At 35.6% G+C, this 18,798-nt stretch overlaps 2 protein-coding genes across 5 annotated transcripts in view; one reads left to right on the top strand and one right to left on the bottom strand.

Annotated features, from left to right (window-relative positions):
- Nucleotides 1-1,989, top strand: part of SERINC1 (serine incorporator 1) — a 35,787-nt gene extending 33,798 nt beyond the window's left edge. Inside the window, exon 10 of one of the 2 annotated variants that reach the window (XM_034990481.1) lies at nucleotides 414-1,989. In XM_034990481.1, coding sequence (XP_034846372.1) covers nucleotides 414-549 — 136 coding nt within the window. In that variant the 3' untranslated portion in view covers nucleotides 550-1,989. The remainder of the gene's footprint in view (nucleotides 1-413) is intronic. The other variant, XM_034990482.1, reaches the window with a different exon arrangement.
- A 2,925-nt stretch (nucleotides 1,990-4,914) lies between these two features.
- The window catches only part of HSF2 (heat shock transcription factor 2), a 34,998-nt gene continuing 21,114 nt past the window's right edge, over nucleotides 4,915-18,798 (bottom strand). The window contains exons 7-13 of one of the 3 annotated variants that reach the window (XM_034990479.1): nucleotides 18,710-18,797; nucleotides 17,004-17,152; nucleotides 16,349-16,588; nucleotides 15,634-15,739; nucleotides 11,187-11,240; nucleotides 8,114-8,198; nucleotides 4,915-5,231 (exon numbers count right to left, since the gene is read on the bottom strand). In XM_034990479.1, the coding sequence (XP_034846370.1) occupies nucleotides 5,227-5,231; nucleotides 8,114-8,198; nucleotides 11,187-11,240; nucleotides 15,634-15,739; nucleotides 16,349-16,588; nucleotides 17,004-17,152; nucleotides 18,710-18,797 (727 nt within the window). In that variant the 3' untranslated portion in view covers nucleotides 4,915-5,226. Of the gene's footprint in view, nucleotides 5,232-6,662; nucleotides 7,674-8,113; nucleotides 8,199-11,186; nucleotides 11,241-15,633; nucleotides 15,740-16,348; nucleotides 16,589-17,003; nucleotides 17,153-18,709; nucleotide 18,798 lie in introns of those variants that run through there. The other 2 variants (XM_034990480.1, XM_034990478.1) reach the window with 2 other exon arrangements.

Here is an 18,798-nt window from a genome sequence, read left to right as displayed (position 1 = left end):
CTACTTCATTTTTCTGACTTATATTAGTACCTGCTTTTGTTAACTGAAGAAACCCAAAGAGAAATTTTGCTTTTAAGAAAAAAGCCATTTACCTTACTCACGTAGGTATTTTGTAAAAGCAGAGTGGCCTAACAAACTTTCAGAAAGTGAGGACCTGTACATAAAGAGCCTCTGAGTATTAGTAAAAGGGCTACTTCAGAGGCCAATGTCCTTTACTCTTTTAAAGGAAACTGATTTTTACCTTCACATTAGCTATTAAAGTAGTATGGCAAGTAGGGCAACAGATTAGCTCAGCAATTGTGTATCTGTAATCACAAACTGTATACAAAGAACACCTTTGAAGTAAAGCTAAATAAGTAGCATGATAGCTGATAATCCAACCCTTTCCCTTTCATTTTTTTCTTAAATTTTAGGTACGAGCCTTCTCGTGAGATGAAGAGTCAGTGGACAGCGGTGTGGGTGAAAATCTCTTCTAGCTGGATTGGCATTGTGCTGTATGTTTGGACACTAGTGGCACCACTTGTTCTTACAAATCGTGATTTTGATTGAACGGGACTTCTGGCATGAAAGTCCCACTTTGATCATTGCTTGAGATTAACAGTATTCCCAACTTTTGTAAAGTTGTGTATGTGTGTGCTTCCCATGTAACTTCTCCAGTGTTCTGGCATGAATTAGATTTTATCGCTTGCCATTTTATTCATTGTATTCTTGCCATGCACATTGATACGTGTGTTAGAATGAATTACAAAGGGAGAGATTTAGGAGTCTGGTGGTGAGTTAGGAAAAGTGGACATTGTTAGGTTTATCCTTAGCTCTGTGCCTGTGAAATTAAGAGTAAAAACAAAACTGACAGTTTGATTTTTAAATTGTGCTAGTCCCTAAGCTGTTTTAGAAAGTATAAAAGGAAATGTATGGCTGCCTTTTGAAATATTTGATGCCTTGCCCTACAAGAGACTGCAAAGAACATGGCTGTTGTAAAATTGTATAAACAAGTTGTCTGAAAAATCTTTTCAGGTTTTTCCCTTGATGTGAAGATAAGGAATGTATACAGGTAGGGAGTGTTTGATGGACAACAGTGTAAATTATGATGGAGATTAAGAGACAGAGGCTTCATAGAAAGATTGGTGGTGGTGGGTTACTAATTTGAATACCCAGTTAGGCTGTAATCTTCCCTGGGTAGGGATGGCCTTTCATACCAACATACCAACTTTGTTTTAGCCGTTACAAACACTTGCAAAAGTATAGGTTCAATGGAGATGTTAGGAACTCTGAAGGATTTAGACAAAGCTTTTGAAAAATTCAGGTAATCATGGGTTAGAAGGGGCACTTTGAAAGTTCATTTTGAAAATCAAAGGTGGTAAACTTGACAGGACGAAACTGTAATATACTAAGCCTCAGGAGATACTTAGGTAAAATCTAGTCCAATCCTTCATTTTAAAAATGAAGAAAACTGTAGCTAATCAGTGACCAACCTGGGAAATCCCAAGTTTCCCCAAAATAGCTGGCATTCTTTTGGCATTCTAACTTATATTCAAAATCCATGCATAATAGGTTATACACCTCATTAGTGGTGGATAATTTGTTATGTGATTTGCTGGTGTCCAGCTTGCCTTCTACCCATAAACTGAGGCCAGGAGAATGATGGAATGCTATAGAATATAAACTGCTTATAGTACACTCTACAGTTCAGAAGAGGTTTAAAATGCTTTTGTATTTGCTGCCATCTAATTGAAATATAGTTTATTATAATTACAATTGTTCAACCTGAAAATCAAGCAGTATGACAGTTAACTTAGAAACTTAGTTACTTGTACATGTTATTAGTGTCTTAATCTTAAAAATCTACATTTGCTTCTTTTAAGGTATTTATTAATGTAAATGAGAACAATTCAACTTAAACTTAATTCCCCAACTTTATTCTGTGTGTTGATACTGTGTTCCATCATTTTGAATGGCTGTTCTATCTCCAAATAAATGAATTGAGAGAAAGTGTGTGGTGTATTAATTCTTTAGCAACTCAAATTTAGGTGGCTGTAATACTCAGACCTACTTTTTTTCTCTGTGTATGAAAGAACCTGCTGAAACAGGGTTAACTGTCCATTTGTGTGCTGAAAACCTGAATTGTTTTAAAGGTGGCAGTTACACCCTTTTGGTCCTCTGTAAGTAACCCCTGAAATTGGATCTCAGGTAATTAAAGTGACGTTGTCCTAAAGAGCCTTTAGTAGATGGGCCAGTTTAGTTTGGAGAATATTTTTAATTCATTTGATAAATATTCTATATCTGTGTCCTGTAGGCATTTTTCCTAAGTTGCAAATGGATGCTTTCTGACACAAGATGACATAAAAAAGTCCCTTAACAACAAAAAGTAGTAATGAAGTACTCTATTCCATATGAGTTAGCAAGGGTTAGTGTACTTTATTCAATAATTTAAAATGGTATGATTTCTCCAATATTACAGGCAAGACAATGGCTATGGGCATTTACTCAGAAAAGTCTTATGTTTACACAATCTGTACAAGAACGTTCATTGCTTTATTTGCAATAGCCCAAGCTGGAAACATCCCAAAAGTCCTTCAACTGGTGAATGTTTAAACACACAGTGGTACATCTATACCATGGACTACTAAACAATAAAAGAATGAACTTTTGGTACACAAACAACTTGACTGGATCTCCAAGGAAGTATGCAACTGTATTAAAAAGCCAATCCCAAAAGGTCACATAGAGTATCATTACATTTATTATAATATGCTTTCAGTGATGAAAATAAAGAATCAGTGGTTCTTTGGAACCAGGGATTAGAAGAATCCTTGTGGGTGGGTTAAATGATTAGTTCTGTAAGAAACTGCCATCTTCCAGTGTTTTCACACTATCAATGTATGAACCATTTGGTTTCTTTGCATCCTTGCCAGCATTTGGGGTCACTAATTTTAGCAATTCTGATAGGAATACTGTGTTACCTCATTCTGGTTTTATTTTTTTTTTAAGCAGAGCAGGAAGTAAAGACGGGGGCGGGGAGAGGGAGAAGCAGGCTTCCCACTGAGGAAGGAGCCCGATGCAGGGATCGATCCCAGGACCCCGAGATCATGACCTGAGCTGAAGGCAGACCCCCCTCATTGTGGTTTTAATTTGCCTTTCCCAAATGGCTAATGATGTTGAGTATCTCTTCATTTGCTTTTTTGCCATCTATAGGTCCTCAGTAAAATATCCGTGCCTTTTGGCAATTTTGTAACTGGATGGTTTTTTATTGTAATTTGTTGAGTTTTGAGTTAATATATTCTAGATACACATCTTTTATCAGATAAATGGTTTGCAAATATTTTCTCCTAGTCTATCTTTGTCTTTCCATCTGAACAGGGTCTTTTGCAGAGCAAAAGTGCTTAATTTTGATGAGCTTCAATTTATCAATTTTTAAAAGACCTAACGTTTTTTCTCTGTTGTAGTTCCTTTATATTAAACTTGTCACTACTTGGCCAGCTCAACACACTTTTTAGTACTGCCCTGTAACAGCTCTGAAAGCATCCCCATTTACTGGGCAGATGCTCCATTCTTACACCCTTGATATTCTGTGTTCTAAGATGTAAAATAAAGAGAAATTTTTGTTCCTTACTAGGATTCTCCAGAGAAAAAACCAGTAGGATAAATAAATGGTGAAAATGGCACTTCACCCCTGTGGTCTTTCTTACCCCAAACCCATTAACTCCTGTCTAATCATGGGAAAACATGAAATCCAAATGAAGGTCACTCTACAAAATATGATGCCAGTACTCAGGACTGTAAAGGTCTGGTTTATTTGTATTGTAGTTAGTCTGTTTGATACCAATTTCATGAAATTTGTTCATTTTATGGCCTAATATACAACCAATTCTCAAAAAATATTTCATATGTGCTTGAAATGAATATTTAGGCTCTTAATTTTTTTTTTTAATTTGAAGATTTTTATTTATTTGAGAGAGAGAGCATGAGATGGGGGAGGGTCAGAGGGAGAAGCAGACTCCCTGCTGAGCAGGGAGCTCGACGTGGGACTCGATCCTGGAACTCCAGAATCATGACCTGAGCTGAAGGCAGTCACTTAACTGACTGAGCCACCCAGGCACCCTAGGCTCTAATTCTTAAACGTAACATTCTATGTATGTTCATCACAATGAATATCATTTTGTCATCTTCCCAGTCTGAAGACTTTTCACATTTAAGCCTTTTATCACTTGAGTATACCATCCCTATGAAAAACAAGGTGACACACCCTAAGGGAACATACAGCTGTCCTACGTGATTTCTGGTGGCAATACTTATAACCGCCCCCCCCCTTAAGTGAAAGAAAGTTATAAAGCGGATGAAGATGGGGGAGCAGTCTCAAAATTAATGGTCTTCATACTGTGGTACTTGTTTTCCAGACAGTACAGAGACTTCCTCTGGTAAACAAGAGTTTTTAGAGATATCAGTTTCCAGATCTTCAATTTCCTTATTACTCCTTCCTGAACTTGGATCTGCCTGAAAAGATGCCTTAAGGACATCAAGGCATCGTCCCTCTTAGCAATTACTTCCCACATTTAACAAAGATGTACCTCTTACACATTCTAAATCTTATCAAGGCACTTCGGATAAAATCTCCAACACCCAATAAAGACAAAATTTTAAATACTGGTGAGAAAGAATGACACTAGGGGGAAAAAAATCCTGTTGCAATTTAGGTAGTTTCTATTTTTTCACTTTCAAGGAATCAAAAGATGATCTAATTAAGTCACCAGCTGGTAAGTCATTAAAAAATAAAATAGTTCTAGTATATAATTCTGAAGGAGTTCAAAGGACTGAGTGATAGTGCTGTAACAAAATTCCATTTTTTTTTAATTATAAAGTTTTTAAGAGTTGTACACTTATGAAAACAAAAAGGAATGAAACTGATGCTCTTACAGTGATAACCTTCACCCTCAGATACAAAAAAATTGGAGAAGTACTCTTCCCCCTGCACCGAGACCTGTTCACTAAAAATGTTATTTCTGATAAAATTTTACTGTTTAATGTCTGCTAGAATTTGAGTATTAGCGAACACTAAGATCAACCCCCCAAAAAAAAAAAATCCAAAGGCAGAACATAGTTTATTCTCCACTCACCTGAAGTCTACAATAGGTGTCCAAGATTGATGGTGGCTCTCTTCTAAGCAGTGATTCGGGAAGCCAAATTTCTTCCTTCTTGTGTGTATACTCAGAAGCCACATACTCCTCTGCATCAGGCTAGTGGAGGGGTAAAAGAGCAAGGAGGATTGCAGAGGGGAGGTTTTCACAGACCAGACCTGGAAGTTCTGTACATCACTTCCAATTTATTTATCAGAATTCAGTTACACAGCCACCCTGTTTACGAGTAGAAATAATCTAACTGCATGACAGAGAAAATGGTTTGGATAATTATACTGTTTTGATGAACTGTGTGTAATTGGCCACAAACTTCTTTAATGCTTAGAATCTTAAGGTTATAGGAAACAATTTCAAATTTAGTTGCAGAGAAGTGTGACAGTATCTTTGATGTATAACTTTCACACATAATAAAAGTAGGATAAAATTCTTGGGAGAAGTGGAATGGATGATGACGGATATCAAATCAATATGGTATTTAGATTCCTTTAGATACATTTTAAAAAGCATATAACTATTTTTAAACTAACAATTTTATTTTTAAGTGGTAGTATTAACAATACCCTAAATTCCTTCCAACTAAAGATGAAAATTTTTAAATTCAACTTAAAAAAGTACTAGAAGGTATTAAATTTTTCAAGATTTTTACAAGACTTCTAAAGCCCCAAAATGTCCCCCAGGAGAAGAAACTTAATCATATTCCACCACACTGAAGAAGAGAAGGGAATAATCTCTAAAGTTCTCTCTCTCAGCCTCTAAATTCTTGTTCTCACTTTAACAACCTCTAGGAAAGTGACCTCTATAGCTTATGTAGAAACTAACTTCTGGGGACTTGAATTAGTTCACCAAGATGCCACTGTCAGAGCCAAATGTTTTAAGATCTGCGAAGGAAGGGTTTCCTCTCTCTCTCTCTCTCTCTCTCTCTCTCTCTGCTAGGCTTTACTTTGAATATTTACATCATAGTAAGAGAAATTCCAGGATATAGAGAGACAGAATATGGCCAAGAGGAAGGCAAAATTTGTAATTACTCATTAAATGGCCCTATAAAATATTCAGATATAAACTGCTCTGCTTCCAGCCTTCTGCCTGAAGGTAGAATTCAACTTGATAAAAGAGGGGCCTGCCTTGCATTATGCCTCTATAAGCCTACTGAGCAACTATTCCAAAGGGAGGAAGTGTTACTGTTTCATCTTCTCTAGGGGCAAAAATTACAGGTCTCTGGGCGGCATCCAATGATAATGTTATCTCATTTGGGACAATGAGAGGCATACTTCTCTTAGTCCTTTATTAGAAATATAGAAAGCAAGCCAATATAATTTTTAACACAGAAGAACTTTAAAACACATTAAGTTTAGAGACCTCTATGTTCCTTCCTTCTTGTAATACACAGTCTATCTTGAGATGAGGCACAAAGATCTTGATGTGACTCAATAATGGACAACAGACAGTTTACAATTAAAGTCTACTTCCTATAAAAAGGAAAAATTTTTACATGTGGTGTCACCTCTAAAGAAGACACATAACAGACACTAGTACGCAACATTCATTATATTTATTTTACTAAATAGTATGGTTCAAAAAAAACACAAACAAATCAGAAAACTTTTACTTAAAACTAGTCCAACGAGATGGATGGGGCTGACACCATCCCATCCCCCTTCTTTTTATGTGTATGGAGCTGGAGCCCTATCTGACAGCAAGCACTCATGTATACTTTGCCTTTCCTTTGAACATGAATGAACTTCTCTAAACAAGAGAGACAAATGAAGTTTTACAAGATACAGGCACTTTATGTTCCCAGTTTTAAAAATAAGCCAAGTGAAAAATATTTGATAAAAGTAACTGGAACAGACAAAGGTTTAAGAGTTTTACCATTAGTTCTAGTGACTTACACTCAATGCAAACAGACAGCATCAAACAAGTAAAACAAACAAAAGTTTAACTGGGGTTAATGGGCATATATGTAAAAAAGAAATCCAAGTTACTACAACTGGAGAAAAATGGCCATTTGAAGCCAACTTAAAGATAATGCCAACAATGTGCATTAAATTCTGTGTACCTACGTAGCCGAGTAACATCTGAAAGCTTTGCAAGAGTGTGTAAGTGAGAAAAGCAAAAGGTGCTTTTGATTCCACAGTATCTGATTAAACAAAACAAAGCAATTTACAAAAAAAAGTACCAAATGATACTTTAAAATAAATAGTTCATCATTTTGATGAATATATACATGTAGAGTCCACTTCTTGGGGATTTAGCTATCTAAAAGTGGCATATCACTATCCAGAGGTGCAGGAGCAAGTTCACATAAATAAAACAGTGTGGCTTCACTAGCTTCGGCTTCAGTCAATGGCTCCAGGCGAACAAGCTTACTCTGGGTTGGCTCTGGATCTAGGCTGCTATCCAGAAGCTCATCAACTTCTATGGGTTTATCTACAGAGGACATAACTTCTGATGATGCTGTACTCCCCTGTTCAACAGTAGAAGCAGGGTTCCCATCGAGGAATGCAAGAAGTGGAAAGGCAGTGTACTGGATAAGCTGCTTATCTATAATAAAGATTAGAAAAATGCTCTTTTATCACCAGCTTTTACAGAGTTCAAGCTGAAGGTGGAAAAAATGGAAACAGCTGTGCATATATGCAATCACGACCCTTATACACCCAAACAAGAGATATGATACTTTGTGTCAGTAAATTTTAAAATGTACTAGTCAGAAGAGTTAAGTCTTTTATTCAACAACTAAGAGAGTTCTTTCAGTTCTCCTAAAGTTAAATTAAAAAAAAAAAAAAAACTTAAAGAACTAGTACCTCACCAATTTAATTTTTTCTATAAGCTGAAACCTTGATACATTATGCATAGAACTGAGAACAGTACATTCTGTGTTCAATTGTTAAGTATGGCAAAGACTTTTCTTGGCTCACATTAGTTTCTATGTAGTACTCTTAATTTTAAAAATCTGTAAAAGCTAATACTACATTTATACCTACCTGTTTTGGGTTTAGATTTTCTTCCCTCTTCTGAAACTGGCTGAACTACATTGTTCTTGGTAGTTTCTAATCCTTTATTCTCAGACTAAAAGAGAAAAAATAATATAAAAAATACTTGTTTCACATTTTATATATTCCTAAAAATAGCAAAAAATTAAAAAAAAAAAACTGGTACAGTATGTGAATATTGGTATATTATCTGAAATAAAGGGGAAAGGGGAGCACCAGGAAAGATGAACTAGAGAGAGAAAGAGATTTGAATAGGTAAGACTGGTTAAGACCGGTTAAGAAAACTATTGCTATCATCAGTGGCTGAAACAAAGAACCTAAACTAGGATGACAGTTAAATATGAAAAGAGGGGGCATTTCAAAAGAACAGACAGAATTTGTTACAGGTAAAAGATGGGAATGAATCAAAGATGGCTGGTTTCAATCTTTAATCAATTAAACGCAAACAGTTTTGATTAAAAGTGTGTATTATTCATTTCTCTTCACTCACAAACAGAATACTTAGCATAAGTGAACATATTTAGAGTAGCTCAGGATGACATGGTGATATCCTTAAAACTATTATTTCTGTATTTGGAAGCCTCAAAGTGGAGGTGAAGTTTCTTCAATTCCTTTTTGAGACCCTTTCAAGTTCTTTTCTGTCATTTAAATTGCTTCTTTGAACCAGTCTTCTCTCCTCACATCTGATTGTAAAGGGGATTAAACCTTTAATGCTGTTTAGTTCTTCAGTGCTCTTTTCAAAGATGTTCAAACTGAGGTGCTGAGGTTCACAATTTTCCCTAAATAGCTTTAAGTCCCAGACACTTGCATGCTCGTTAAGTATATACGGTGTAAAAAACATACTAATTCCTATGATTCCCCTGATATTCATCATAAAATGAAGCAGTGCAAGTTTCCAGATTCAGAAATAATGGCCCCAAGATATAATAAACTAAACCTTTCCAAAAATGTACATAAAAACATTTCTGATTTAGCAATCGCAATAAACAAACATTAATGCAATAATACCATCATTATTTTTTACTTTTTAAAATAGGCAGTTTTCAAGGATGCCACTGTTATTCTAAAACATATGAGAACCAGGATGACAAAGGGGATTCATCTCCCGTACAAATTCTTATTCATTAGTAGTGACCACTTAGATGGCTCTACTACTAAAGAGTACAAGTATCCTGATTTATTAGAAAAAAAGTGTTGTAATCTATGTTAATACAATACTTGTCATGAGCAAGGGAATGACAGCTGATGTGCCAATTATTTGAAAACATTAATCTAGATTTTAGAACTATAATGAAAAGTCATTTTCTTTTTATAGCACTATAGAACAATATGCAATTTGCTGTTTAACTGCTATTCCTGAAAACTGTAATAATTAAGCTATTGGTTTTGGAATAGAGAGGATAATCCAAGAATAAAGAATGATTCAATGTGTAGCAATAAACAGTGTAGCACATTCACTAAATGAATGCATGATATGGGTTCATTTACCTTAAGACCTAACATTTAATAATACCATATTTACTGAAACCCAGTGTGTTGAGGTGATCCATAGAAACTTACAATATAAATCCAGGCAAACTGTGGTCCACACGCCAAATTCAGCATGCTGCCTGTTTTTGTAAATAAAGTTTTACTGAAGCACAGCCACACTCGTTCTTTTACGTATTGTCTACGGCTGCTGTTGCACTACAATTACAGTGTTAAGTAGCTGTGACAGAGAACATATGGCCTGCAAAACTCAAAGTGTTTACCAACTGGCCTTTTTATAAAAAGTATGCTAACCCGATAAAAATTATCCAAATATTCGGGTCGCCTGGGTGGCTCAGTCGTTAAGCGTCTGCTTTCGGCTCAGGTCATGATCCCAGGGTCCTGGGATCGAGCCCCGCATCGGGCTCCCCGCTCTGCAGGAGGCCTGCTTCTCCCTCTCCCACTCCCCCGCTTGTGTTCCCTCTCTCGCTGTGTCTCTCTCTGTCAAATAAATAAATAAAATCTTAAAAAAAAAAATTTCAGGTGTTATTTACTTAAAAAAAAAATCCAAATATTCAATGTATAATCAACTTGTTAATTCAAAAACTCACAAATTCTTTCAACTCTAAGTTACCCAGGCTGGAAATTTGAGTATGTAGAAAATCTGGTCAGGCTATCCTCACACATGACATTAGAAAAATTCTACCCCCTCACTCTAATCACTTATATCTAAGTGTTCATTTTTAGACAACAAAGAACAAAAACCAAAATAAAATTTTAAATTCACTAATCTAGAACCTGTACAAATTTCAGAGGACTTGATTTACACCTTTGTATTCAATAAAAAAATAGGATTGAACAGTTTGGTATAAATGCAAGATAAACAGAGTATACACCTATTGTAAAAACACCTATCGTATAAGCTATATACAAAGTAATAGAATGATTCTAATCACTTGCTCTTAACAATGTCAGATTGTCCTTATTACTCATTAAAAACCAGTTCTAAAGAATTTCCTGTCAACATTTGCTAATCCCAACTGGAACTAGGAAAATAACAAAACCATTACTTTAAAAAAAAAAAGTCCAAAATCCATACTTCATCATTTCAACTTGCCGTACCTACAATTAGTACAAATTAGTTCAAATCCCTGAGCTTTTATGGCATGCTAATAAAATGAAGGAACTTATTTAAGAATATGGGTACCAGTGAATTTCCAATAAAAAATGCTGAGCTGCTTATCGAAGGAGTAAGAATGTAAACTGAAGCACATAAAACATGAAGAAATAATATTTTAATAATTTATTTCAGTGATACACCTGAACATGCCAAGTTTAAGTCAGCTGATCTCCCAGCACTTTGAGGGCTCATTTCGTACTGATAGTTAATCAAACAGTTGCCTGAAGAACTGGGCAATGACTCACCCCATAACCAAAAGCTATTTTTTCATCTAGAATTTTACTATCTTGATCACACATATAAGGTAAGAATACAAAATGCTTTTTGTAACTGGGAGTGATACTGCTCTCTACTTACTAGGACTTTTTTTCAGATTCTTACAGCTATGGGTCCTGAGCAACATGAATTAAAACTTACTTTTGTATTATTGATGTAATCTGTGGGATTCATCTGCACAGAACTAGTGAAAAGCTGAAAGACCAAACAAGAAAGATGATAAGTTTAAAAAATATTAAAAAAGAATTAACTGTGTGTTCAAAATTTTTATACAGCCATGTTGGGTGAAGAGATGTAGCTCCTGCACTAGGAAGTTTTCATACAGTAAAACAGTTTGAAAGAGAAAAGCAGGAAAGCAGAAAGAAAAACATACAAAAGCGGAGCAAGCTAGCCCATGCATCAGCTGCTGAAAGAATTTCTCTATAAAACACTGAGGCAAATCACTTAAGACAAAGAGTGGTTTGCCCAACTTCTCCTCTCCTTCATTTCCTTATTATTTCCTCTCTAAATGCCTTTGGCTTTAAGTGGCACCCAGGACCAAGTTCCTAGCCCTGACAGTAAGCCTTCACTGCTAATTATGTGAGAAATTTATAGAATCTGCTCTATGACGGTGGCTCCTAAATTACACCTCAAACAGAGCCCTCTGACCAAATGGCATACCTCCTTGTTGGTTTTCACCTCACCTAGCAACAGAAGACGTAAATGCTAAGACCACTGCTTACTGCATGCCTCAGTCCAGCCAGTTTACAGACATAACTTTTAAGTCATAAGCTTCATTCATTCCGTAAGGATTTATTGAGCATCTAAGAAATAACTGATATCATGAAGAATACAAGATGAAGACACTATTCCTGCTCTCTAGGAGCTTACAATCTAAAAGAAAAGAACAATACCAAATAGCAGTATATCAGATACAATCCATTATTATAATACTAATGGATGGTGGGCGTCAAAAGTACTAAGAAGAAAAAGGAGAAAATCGTGTGTGTGCATGGATGCACGCGCACGCACACGCACACACACAAAGATGAAACAAAAAGTCTTGATGAAGCTATCCAACACATATCAGTCACTGAAGAATGGTTAGGACTTGGAAAGGAGAGAATGGAGGGAAGAATAAGTTATAACATTAGCAATAATAGAGAAGGAATGATTGGGGGGAGGGGAGGTAAGTTCTAGCAGTAGACAAGATGATCAGTCCAAATAACATAAAAGTTCTGAGTTGAATAGTAAGTTATATGTGTAAAGTTCAAGAAGTAAAGCCAAGGCCGGTCAGAGCATAAGGCCACATTCTGTCAGCAGTAAGAGCCTTGGAAAAGGCCTGAGCAAGGAAATACAGTGATGAAAGCATTTTAGGAGAATGAACACACCAAATGGTTACCAGGCTAGAACGAAATGCAGATAGATCACTCCTCCACAGTCTCTAGACATTTGATTCCTCTCCTTAAAGTTCCATTTTCAAAAAAAAAAGTTCCACTTTCATGATAGCCCTAAAAATATCCCCAGCTCTTTTCTTTTGTTAATTTCCCCCCTTTCATACTATCTACTAATCCATGAAAAGGAAGAGACTCAGATCCTTTAGAGTAGATAGCTTACATGACCGCCAATCTAATCTCTGCCAAGTTCAGCTTGTCACTGCCTCTGAGACCTGACCAGATTTTGTCCCTACTGAAAGTGGTATCTGTAGAGTATAAGCTCCTCACTCCTTCTTTGCCCCATCCAATGTCACCCACTAAATCAGGGATAATGGGGCGCCTGGGTGGCTCAGTCGTTAAGCATCTGCCTTTGGCTCGGGTCATGATCCCAGAGTTCTGGGATCGAGCCTTCCATCGGGCTCCCTGCTCGGCGGGAGGCCTGCTTCTCCTTCTCCCACTCCCCCTGCTTGTGTTCCCTCTCTCGCTGGGTCTCTCTCTGTCAAATAAATAAATAAAATCTTTAAAAAACAGTAATAATAAATCAGGGATACCTTCACAGAAGATGCACAGTGTGAAGCAGAAAAAAGTAGACCATACATGAGGAGTTGACACAGTTGGTTGAATCCTAAAGCCAGGCCTCTCCTGCTGACTCTACAGTCACTTAGAACTGAACTCTGCAGAGAACCCATGAACTCAGCATACCTATTCATGTTCTTACCATCTTTGCCATCTCAGAGAACAAGGCAACCTATGGGTGATTTTTACAATCAGCATAATTCAAGGATGAAATAATGAAGGTCTTAGATGAGGGAGGCAACAGAAAGGGATGATCTGTGAGTGCTATTTTTGAAAATACACAGGACTTGATGAACAGTGAGCTAAAGATAAGGAAACCAAAATGACTCAGTGATTACCCTCCTGGAAGTCTGATACCACTACAGAAAATAAGAAAGCTGAGAAGTGTAGCTCATTTAGAGAACAAAGAGAAGTTTGGGGTTAAACACAAATAATCTAAGGCAAGATCTTAACTGATGATCCCAAAGGCATGGAATTAGAATTCAAGCGAAGTTTACTTTAAAAAACTATTAAGAGCTGGAGATATAAATTTGAGAGCAATCCTATAAGCCAAAATCCCTTCACAGAGGAAGGATAGAAAAAGAAGAGACATAGAATAAAAAGATAAAAGAATGGGTACCTTGGGGGGGTACTCACAGATAGGAAACAGGAAAAAGAAAAGCTCTTAGAGTAAACAGAGAATAGTTAGGAAGACAGGAAAAAAAACAAAGAAGTTCAGTGCCTCTAAAATCAACAGAAGTTCCACTGTCAAAAATAACCAGTATTAAAAATAATAGCACTAATTATTTATAATCCCCACAAGAGCCCTTCATATTAGGTATTAGCCACATTTAACAAATGGGGAAACTAGGCAAGAGAAGTGAACTTTCCCAAGGTTAAATAGCTAGTAAGTGACATGAGCCAAATGAAACCCAAATCTGTCAATTCAAAACAAACCTACTAGCCCAACGGCTTGATTTTTTAAAAAACTGTAGCCTACTCACTATGGATAAACCAAGGCAGCACAGGCTTACAGTAAATAAGCAAGACAATGCAGGGTTTCAAAAGAAATATAGAGTAAAAATAAACTAACAAAGCCACTCATTCCTAAAGTTTTGTAGTACAAGAATTAGAGAAGCAAAATGGTAAATGATCAGAGCAACACATCAAATGTTTAAGATGGAGATCTGTATTCACTGAAGCGAGATGGGAAAGGTCAAGGACAGAGACAGAAAAACAGAGAGGCAGAGGGCAGGTGTACAAATAAGCTTAAAAGAGAAAGTAAGCACTTCCTCTAAGAAAAAAGAAGATGAGATTCCACAGCTTATGAGAAAACCAGGGCATGGTGATTATCCTCTGTGAATAGGGAAGAGTGGGCTAGATCAGGTCTTGAGGACAGACAAGTATAAATGTTCCAAGGTTAAATTAAAATAATCTAATTGAAGACTGAAAGGATTTGTAGAGGATCAGAATTACAGAATTTTATTTCCTTCTTATGACCTAAGGGACAGCTATTCTAAAAGGTCCCTCAATTCAGGGTGGGGACAAAGACTGACAGAATCAAGAAGGGCTGACGAATTACTATTAACAAATTAAAGTAGGTCATTAACATGGATGTTGAATTCACTTAGGATGATAACATAGGCCAGTATGGAAAGGAAATCTTCAAAGAAAGTGAAATACATCCTGTAATATACTGATGATTTGGAAAGGATAATCAAATCATGGATATTGACAAAGACTGAGAGGCAGATGGGTAAGGTGGTAAATAAGACTGAAGAGTAGGAAAGGACTAATTCCTTTTAGCCTCACTGAGAAGCTCTTAAAAGGACAAGACTACAGAATATTTTGATGTGAGAGAGCTGCATTTTAAGGCAGAAAATGCAAAAAAAAAAAAAAAAAAAAAAAGGAGCAACAAAACTTTTCAGGATAGAGAAACATATTTACAACAGAAAATGGAAATCATGGAGAGAACAATATTCATCTGGATGGGACCATTCATCTGGATGGGACTAAGCCACATAAGGGAGAGAGGAGTGGTAGGAGCAAGAGGGAAGAGAGCAAGAAAGATAGTGCCAGAAATGGCAGATAAGGATTCACAGTGCAGATTAACACTGGAGTCATGTTCATGTAGGTGGTGGTGGGGACTGGAACAGAATAACCTTAGGACTCAGGACATAAAACTTTTAAAAATATAGCAAATATAATAAAATATAATTCATTTGAGTGGAAAACATTAATTCCCAAAGTATCAAAAAGTGTCTCCATGCTGTTTCCTGCCCAAGTAACTCTATTACTTAATTTCCACCAATTTCTATTCAGTGACAATTTATTCTAGAGCAAAACAAATACGGCAACAAGTCCAGAGAAGACCTGGATTTAGTAGTAGTGTTGAACAGAATTGATACGTTGCTATAGGAGGATTAACTGAATTGCTATTCAGAAATGGGTAGTGATCACTGTCCTGAACCCATCTGCTCATTGTTTCTGATAAACAAAATCATTTAAAAAAAGAAAATGCAAAAACATGAGAATACAAAAAATGATGTACTGATTTATAAACAATATACGTAAATACACAAACTGCCAGTACAGCAAAGATTATTCAAAGTACCTACATCAACCAGGAGATCTGGGTCTATGCTAAACTGTCTTCCTGACAGCATGGCTTGGAAGTCCTCTAAGCTGCAATCAATACTGTCAAGATAATCCAACAGCTCAACCCTGAGGAAAATAAGATTAAAAAAATATATCAAATATTAGGTTTCCTTGTTTTTACATTTAAAATCACATTACAAAATTCTTAACCTTAAGAGATCCTATTCAGTATTTGAGATTCCTGAAAATGTGGTTAACTGAGAACTCACAGCCTTTATACAAAACTTTAGTATTTATAGAAAATAGATTGTGCAACACGGTCTGATTTATCTTTTCTCCTCTACACTATAAATTATAAAATGTTTAACTTATTACTGATTAATGCTACTAATTTCTGGTTTCCTTATCCTATAAAGTAAGTCCCTTAGTGGAGATTATGTTATTCCACAGTCCTGATAAAAACACAAAATACACATACACACACGCTTTATGGACATTTAAAACAAGTATCTCATTAAAGAAATCTAAGGAATTGCCAAGAAAATCTCAAGACTGCTCCTGGGATGATTAAATCCTTCTCAAAAAAACATTTGCAGAGCTCAGCCCTGACCAAAAGAAAGAAAGATAGATTACATGGGTTCATAACCTGAAAGGAAGATCATTCAAAGAGAACAGAACATGTGAAGTAAACAAAGAAAGCAAATAAACTCAGATAACATCTACATGAGCACTCACTTTCCCAGAAGATTGATGTTATCATTTAAAATGGAATCCATCATGGTCACAGGATCTTCTGTGGTCAGACTAGATGAGCCATTTAGCTGGACAGCACTAGACATAAGAGGACTGGTGCCATCACTGCCTGAACTTAGGGATTCTCTGGCTGGTTCATTCTGATCTCCACTCTGAATGACAGGTGCATACTCATCTTCATTGTCATCTTCAACAATGACAATATCAGGGTACTGGCTACAGCTAAATCAGCAATATGAGAAAGAACCAATTACATTTTCAAATGCATTCAATAAATTCATTCTGTCCATTCATTCTCCATGGAAGCTTTCTCCCCAAAACGCATATTAAAAAGCTTAAATTTCCTTGGGTGAGTAGCTTAACCACAAATATTGATTCATCCTGTGATACGAGACCACAAAGGATGAATTAAAGATGTTTAACTCCAAAACTAAAAAATCAGAATTCTCATTACTTTTTGTTGGAAGTCTTTTTGCTGAGGGGAGAACATCTGGTTAAATAATTTGGCTTTTTCAGTTTAATAATCCAAATATGAGTTACAGAGTAGTTTATCATACAGTGAAGTGGTTTTGAACTTAGCTCTTTGATAACAAAAGTAACCAATATTTTCACAAATTTTACTTCATAATTTCCTTACTTGGAGGGATCAGATATAACATCCTCATTAGTTTCTGGAATAACTGGGATATTTTCTTCATCTGCGTTATCATCAGTTACATCATAAATAATGATGTCATCTGAAATCCGCTCCCTTGCCTTTAAACCTTCAGTCCTACTGTGTGGAACCTAAAAAAAATCAGAGAAAAAATATATCAAAAATTGAAATTATACTGACTACCAAACAATATACCATTTAAAAAGTGCTAATTGGAGACCCATAGTTTACTAAATGTTAAGGAAACAATTTAGCTATGTCCTCTGCCCTAAGAGGACTCACAGTAATTGGTATTCGTATGAATTCACAAAGGTATGAGGTGTGTTGCTTTATTCTACTTAACTATTTCTTTTACTGTAAGGAATCTTGAAGGTGGCATGCCTCAGAATGATTCCATGGAAAGATCTTCACATTTTAAAGTATTTTTTATATCCAAAGGGTTAAAAAAAAAAAGTCTTAAAACTTCACCAGGAATTTCATGCATAACCAGATGGCCACTGTGCTGATGAGAATAAACCGTATGTCAAATAGTGAAGCTACTCTATTTGACATATGGTTTATTCTTTCTTATTAAATGCTTTCATTAATAGGAAATGCTTTCATTAATAGAAAAAAAAACTATTACAAGTATTCCACAGTTAAAAGTCAGCCTGAATTTTTAGCAATAATTTTTTTTTATTCTGCCACAGATATATTCAGATCATAGGTACCTAAATAAAAAAATATTCAATTCGCTAAAGCAAATTAAACTATTATAATGCAAAAATCCATAAATCTCAACAGTAGATAAATCTGAGGTAAAATATGTAAAGGACTTAAAAATATATAAATCCAGTTAAATTAAGAAATCTTCACCCATTTACATTGAGTCTTCAATCCTAAAAACACAATAGTTAGGTAAACTTACTTAGAAACAGTAGTGGGAAGAAAAACCTGGTATTAACTCTGATTTGCTCAAGAAAAAAATCTTGGTACTTTAATAACAAATCTGAAGCAGTATTTGGAATGTAGCAATGACAATCATCTATTAAAAGAAGTGTAGACTCTGGACTGAACTGATTTGCCAACTGTGTAAGTTTGACAAATGATCCAGAGAGTCCACGACAAAAATAAAGGTAAACAAAAATGTTTTGCAACTGCTAAAAAGTCTAAGTCTACGCAGTTTATAATAAAAGTTGGAAACAACTTAAAATAACCAATGGAAAAATGCGTAGTTACATTATCATAATATTCAATTGATATCAGGTAGTAGTTCAGATGATCTAAATCTGTTTAAATCTCAAAAGCAAAACCAAATGAAAAAGTCACAATGCAAAATGGTATCACTTATATGAAGTATGAGATACACAGAAAACAATACAAATACTGTTCATGAATTCACACATATAAAATGACCATGGGGATGATAAATACTAATTCAAGATAATGATTATCTAGGAGAGACTGAAGAGGCAAAAAACAAACTTGGGAACAGGCAACTAAAACAATTATATTTGTAATAGTTTATTTCTTAAAATAATCTAAAGCAAATAATAAAATGTCATGATTAGATAAAACTGGAGCATGAGCACTTAGATTATTATTCACTGAACTTTGAATGCAAATTTTGAATGCATGAAATACTGCATATTGTAATAAAAACTGGTCTGAGATAACAAATATAAAATAGAATTTAAACAAAAAATTACTTTATGATGGTGATTATCAGCTGGTTCTTTGACTATATGCTGAAACAGATTCTTCTTTTGGGCTCCATTAGTGTTTAGAAGTAGAGGCC

The sequence above is a fragment of the Mirounga leonina genome, unplaced genomic scaffold, assembly GCF_011800145.1.
Source record: "Mirounga leonina isolate KUSES-001 unplaced genomic scaffold, KU_Mleo_1.0 Mir_53, whole genome shotgun sequence".
Taxonomy (NCBI): Eukaryota; Metazoa; Chordata; class Mammalia; order Carnivora; family Phocidae; genus Mirounga; species Mirounga leonina.
The sequence above is the reverse complement of the archived record's forward strand: the minus strand, read 5'-3'. Positions and strand labels throughout refer to the sequence as shown.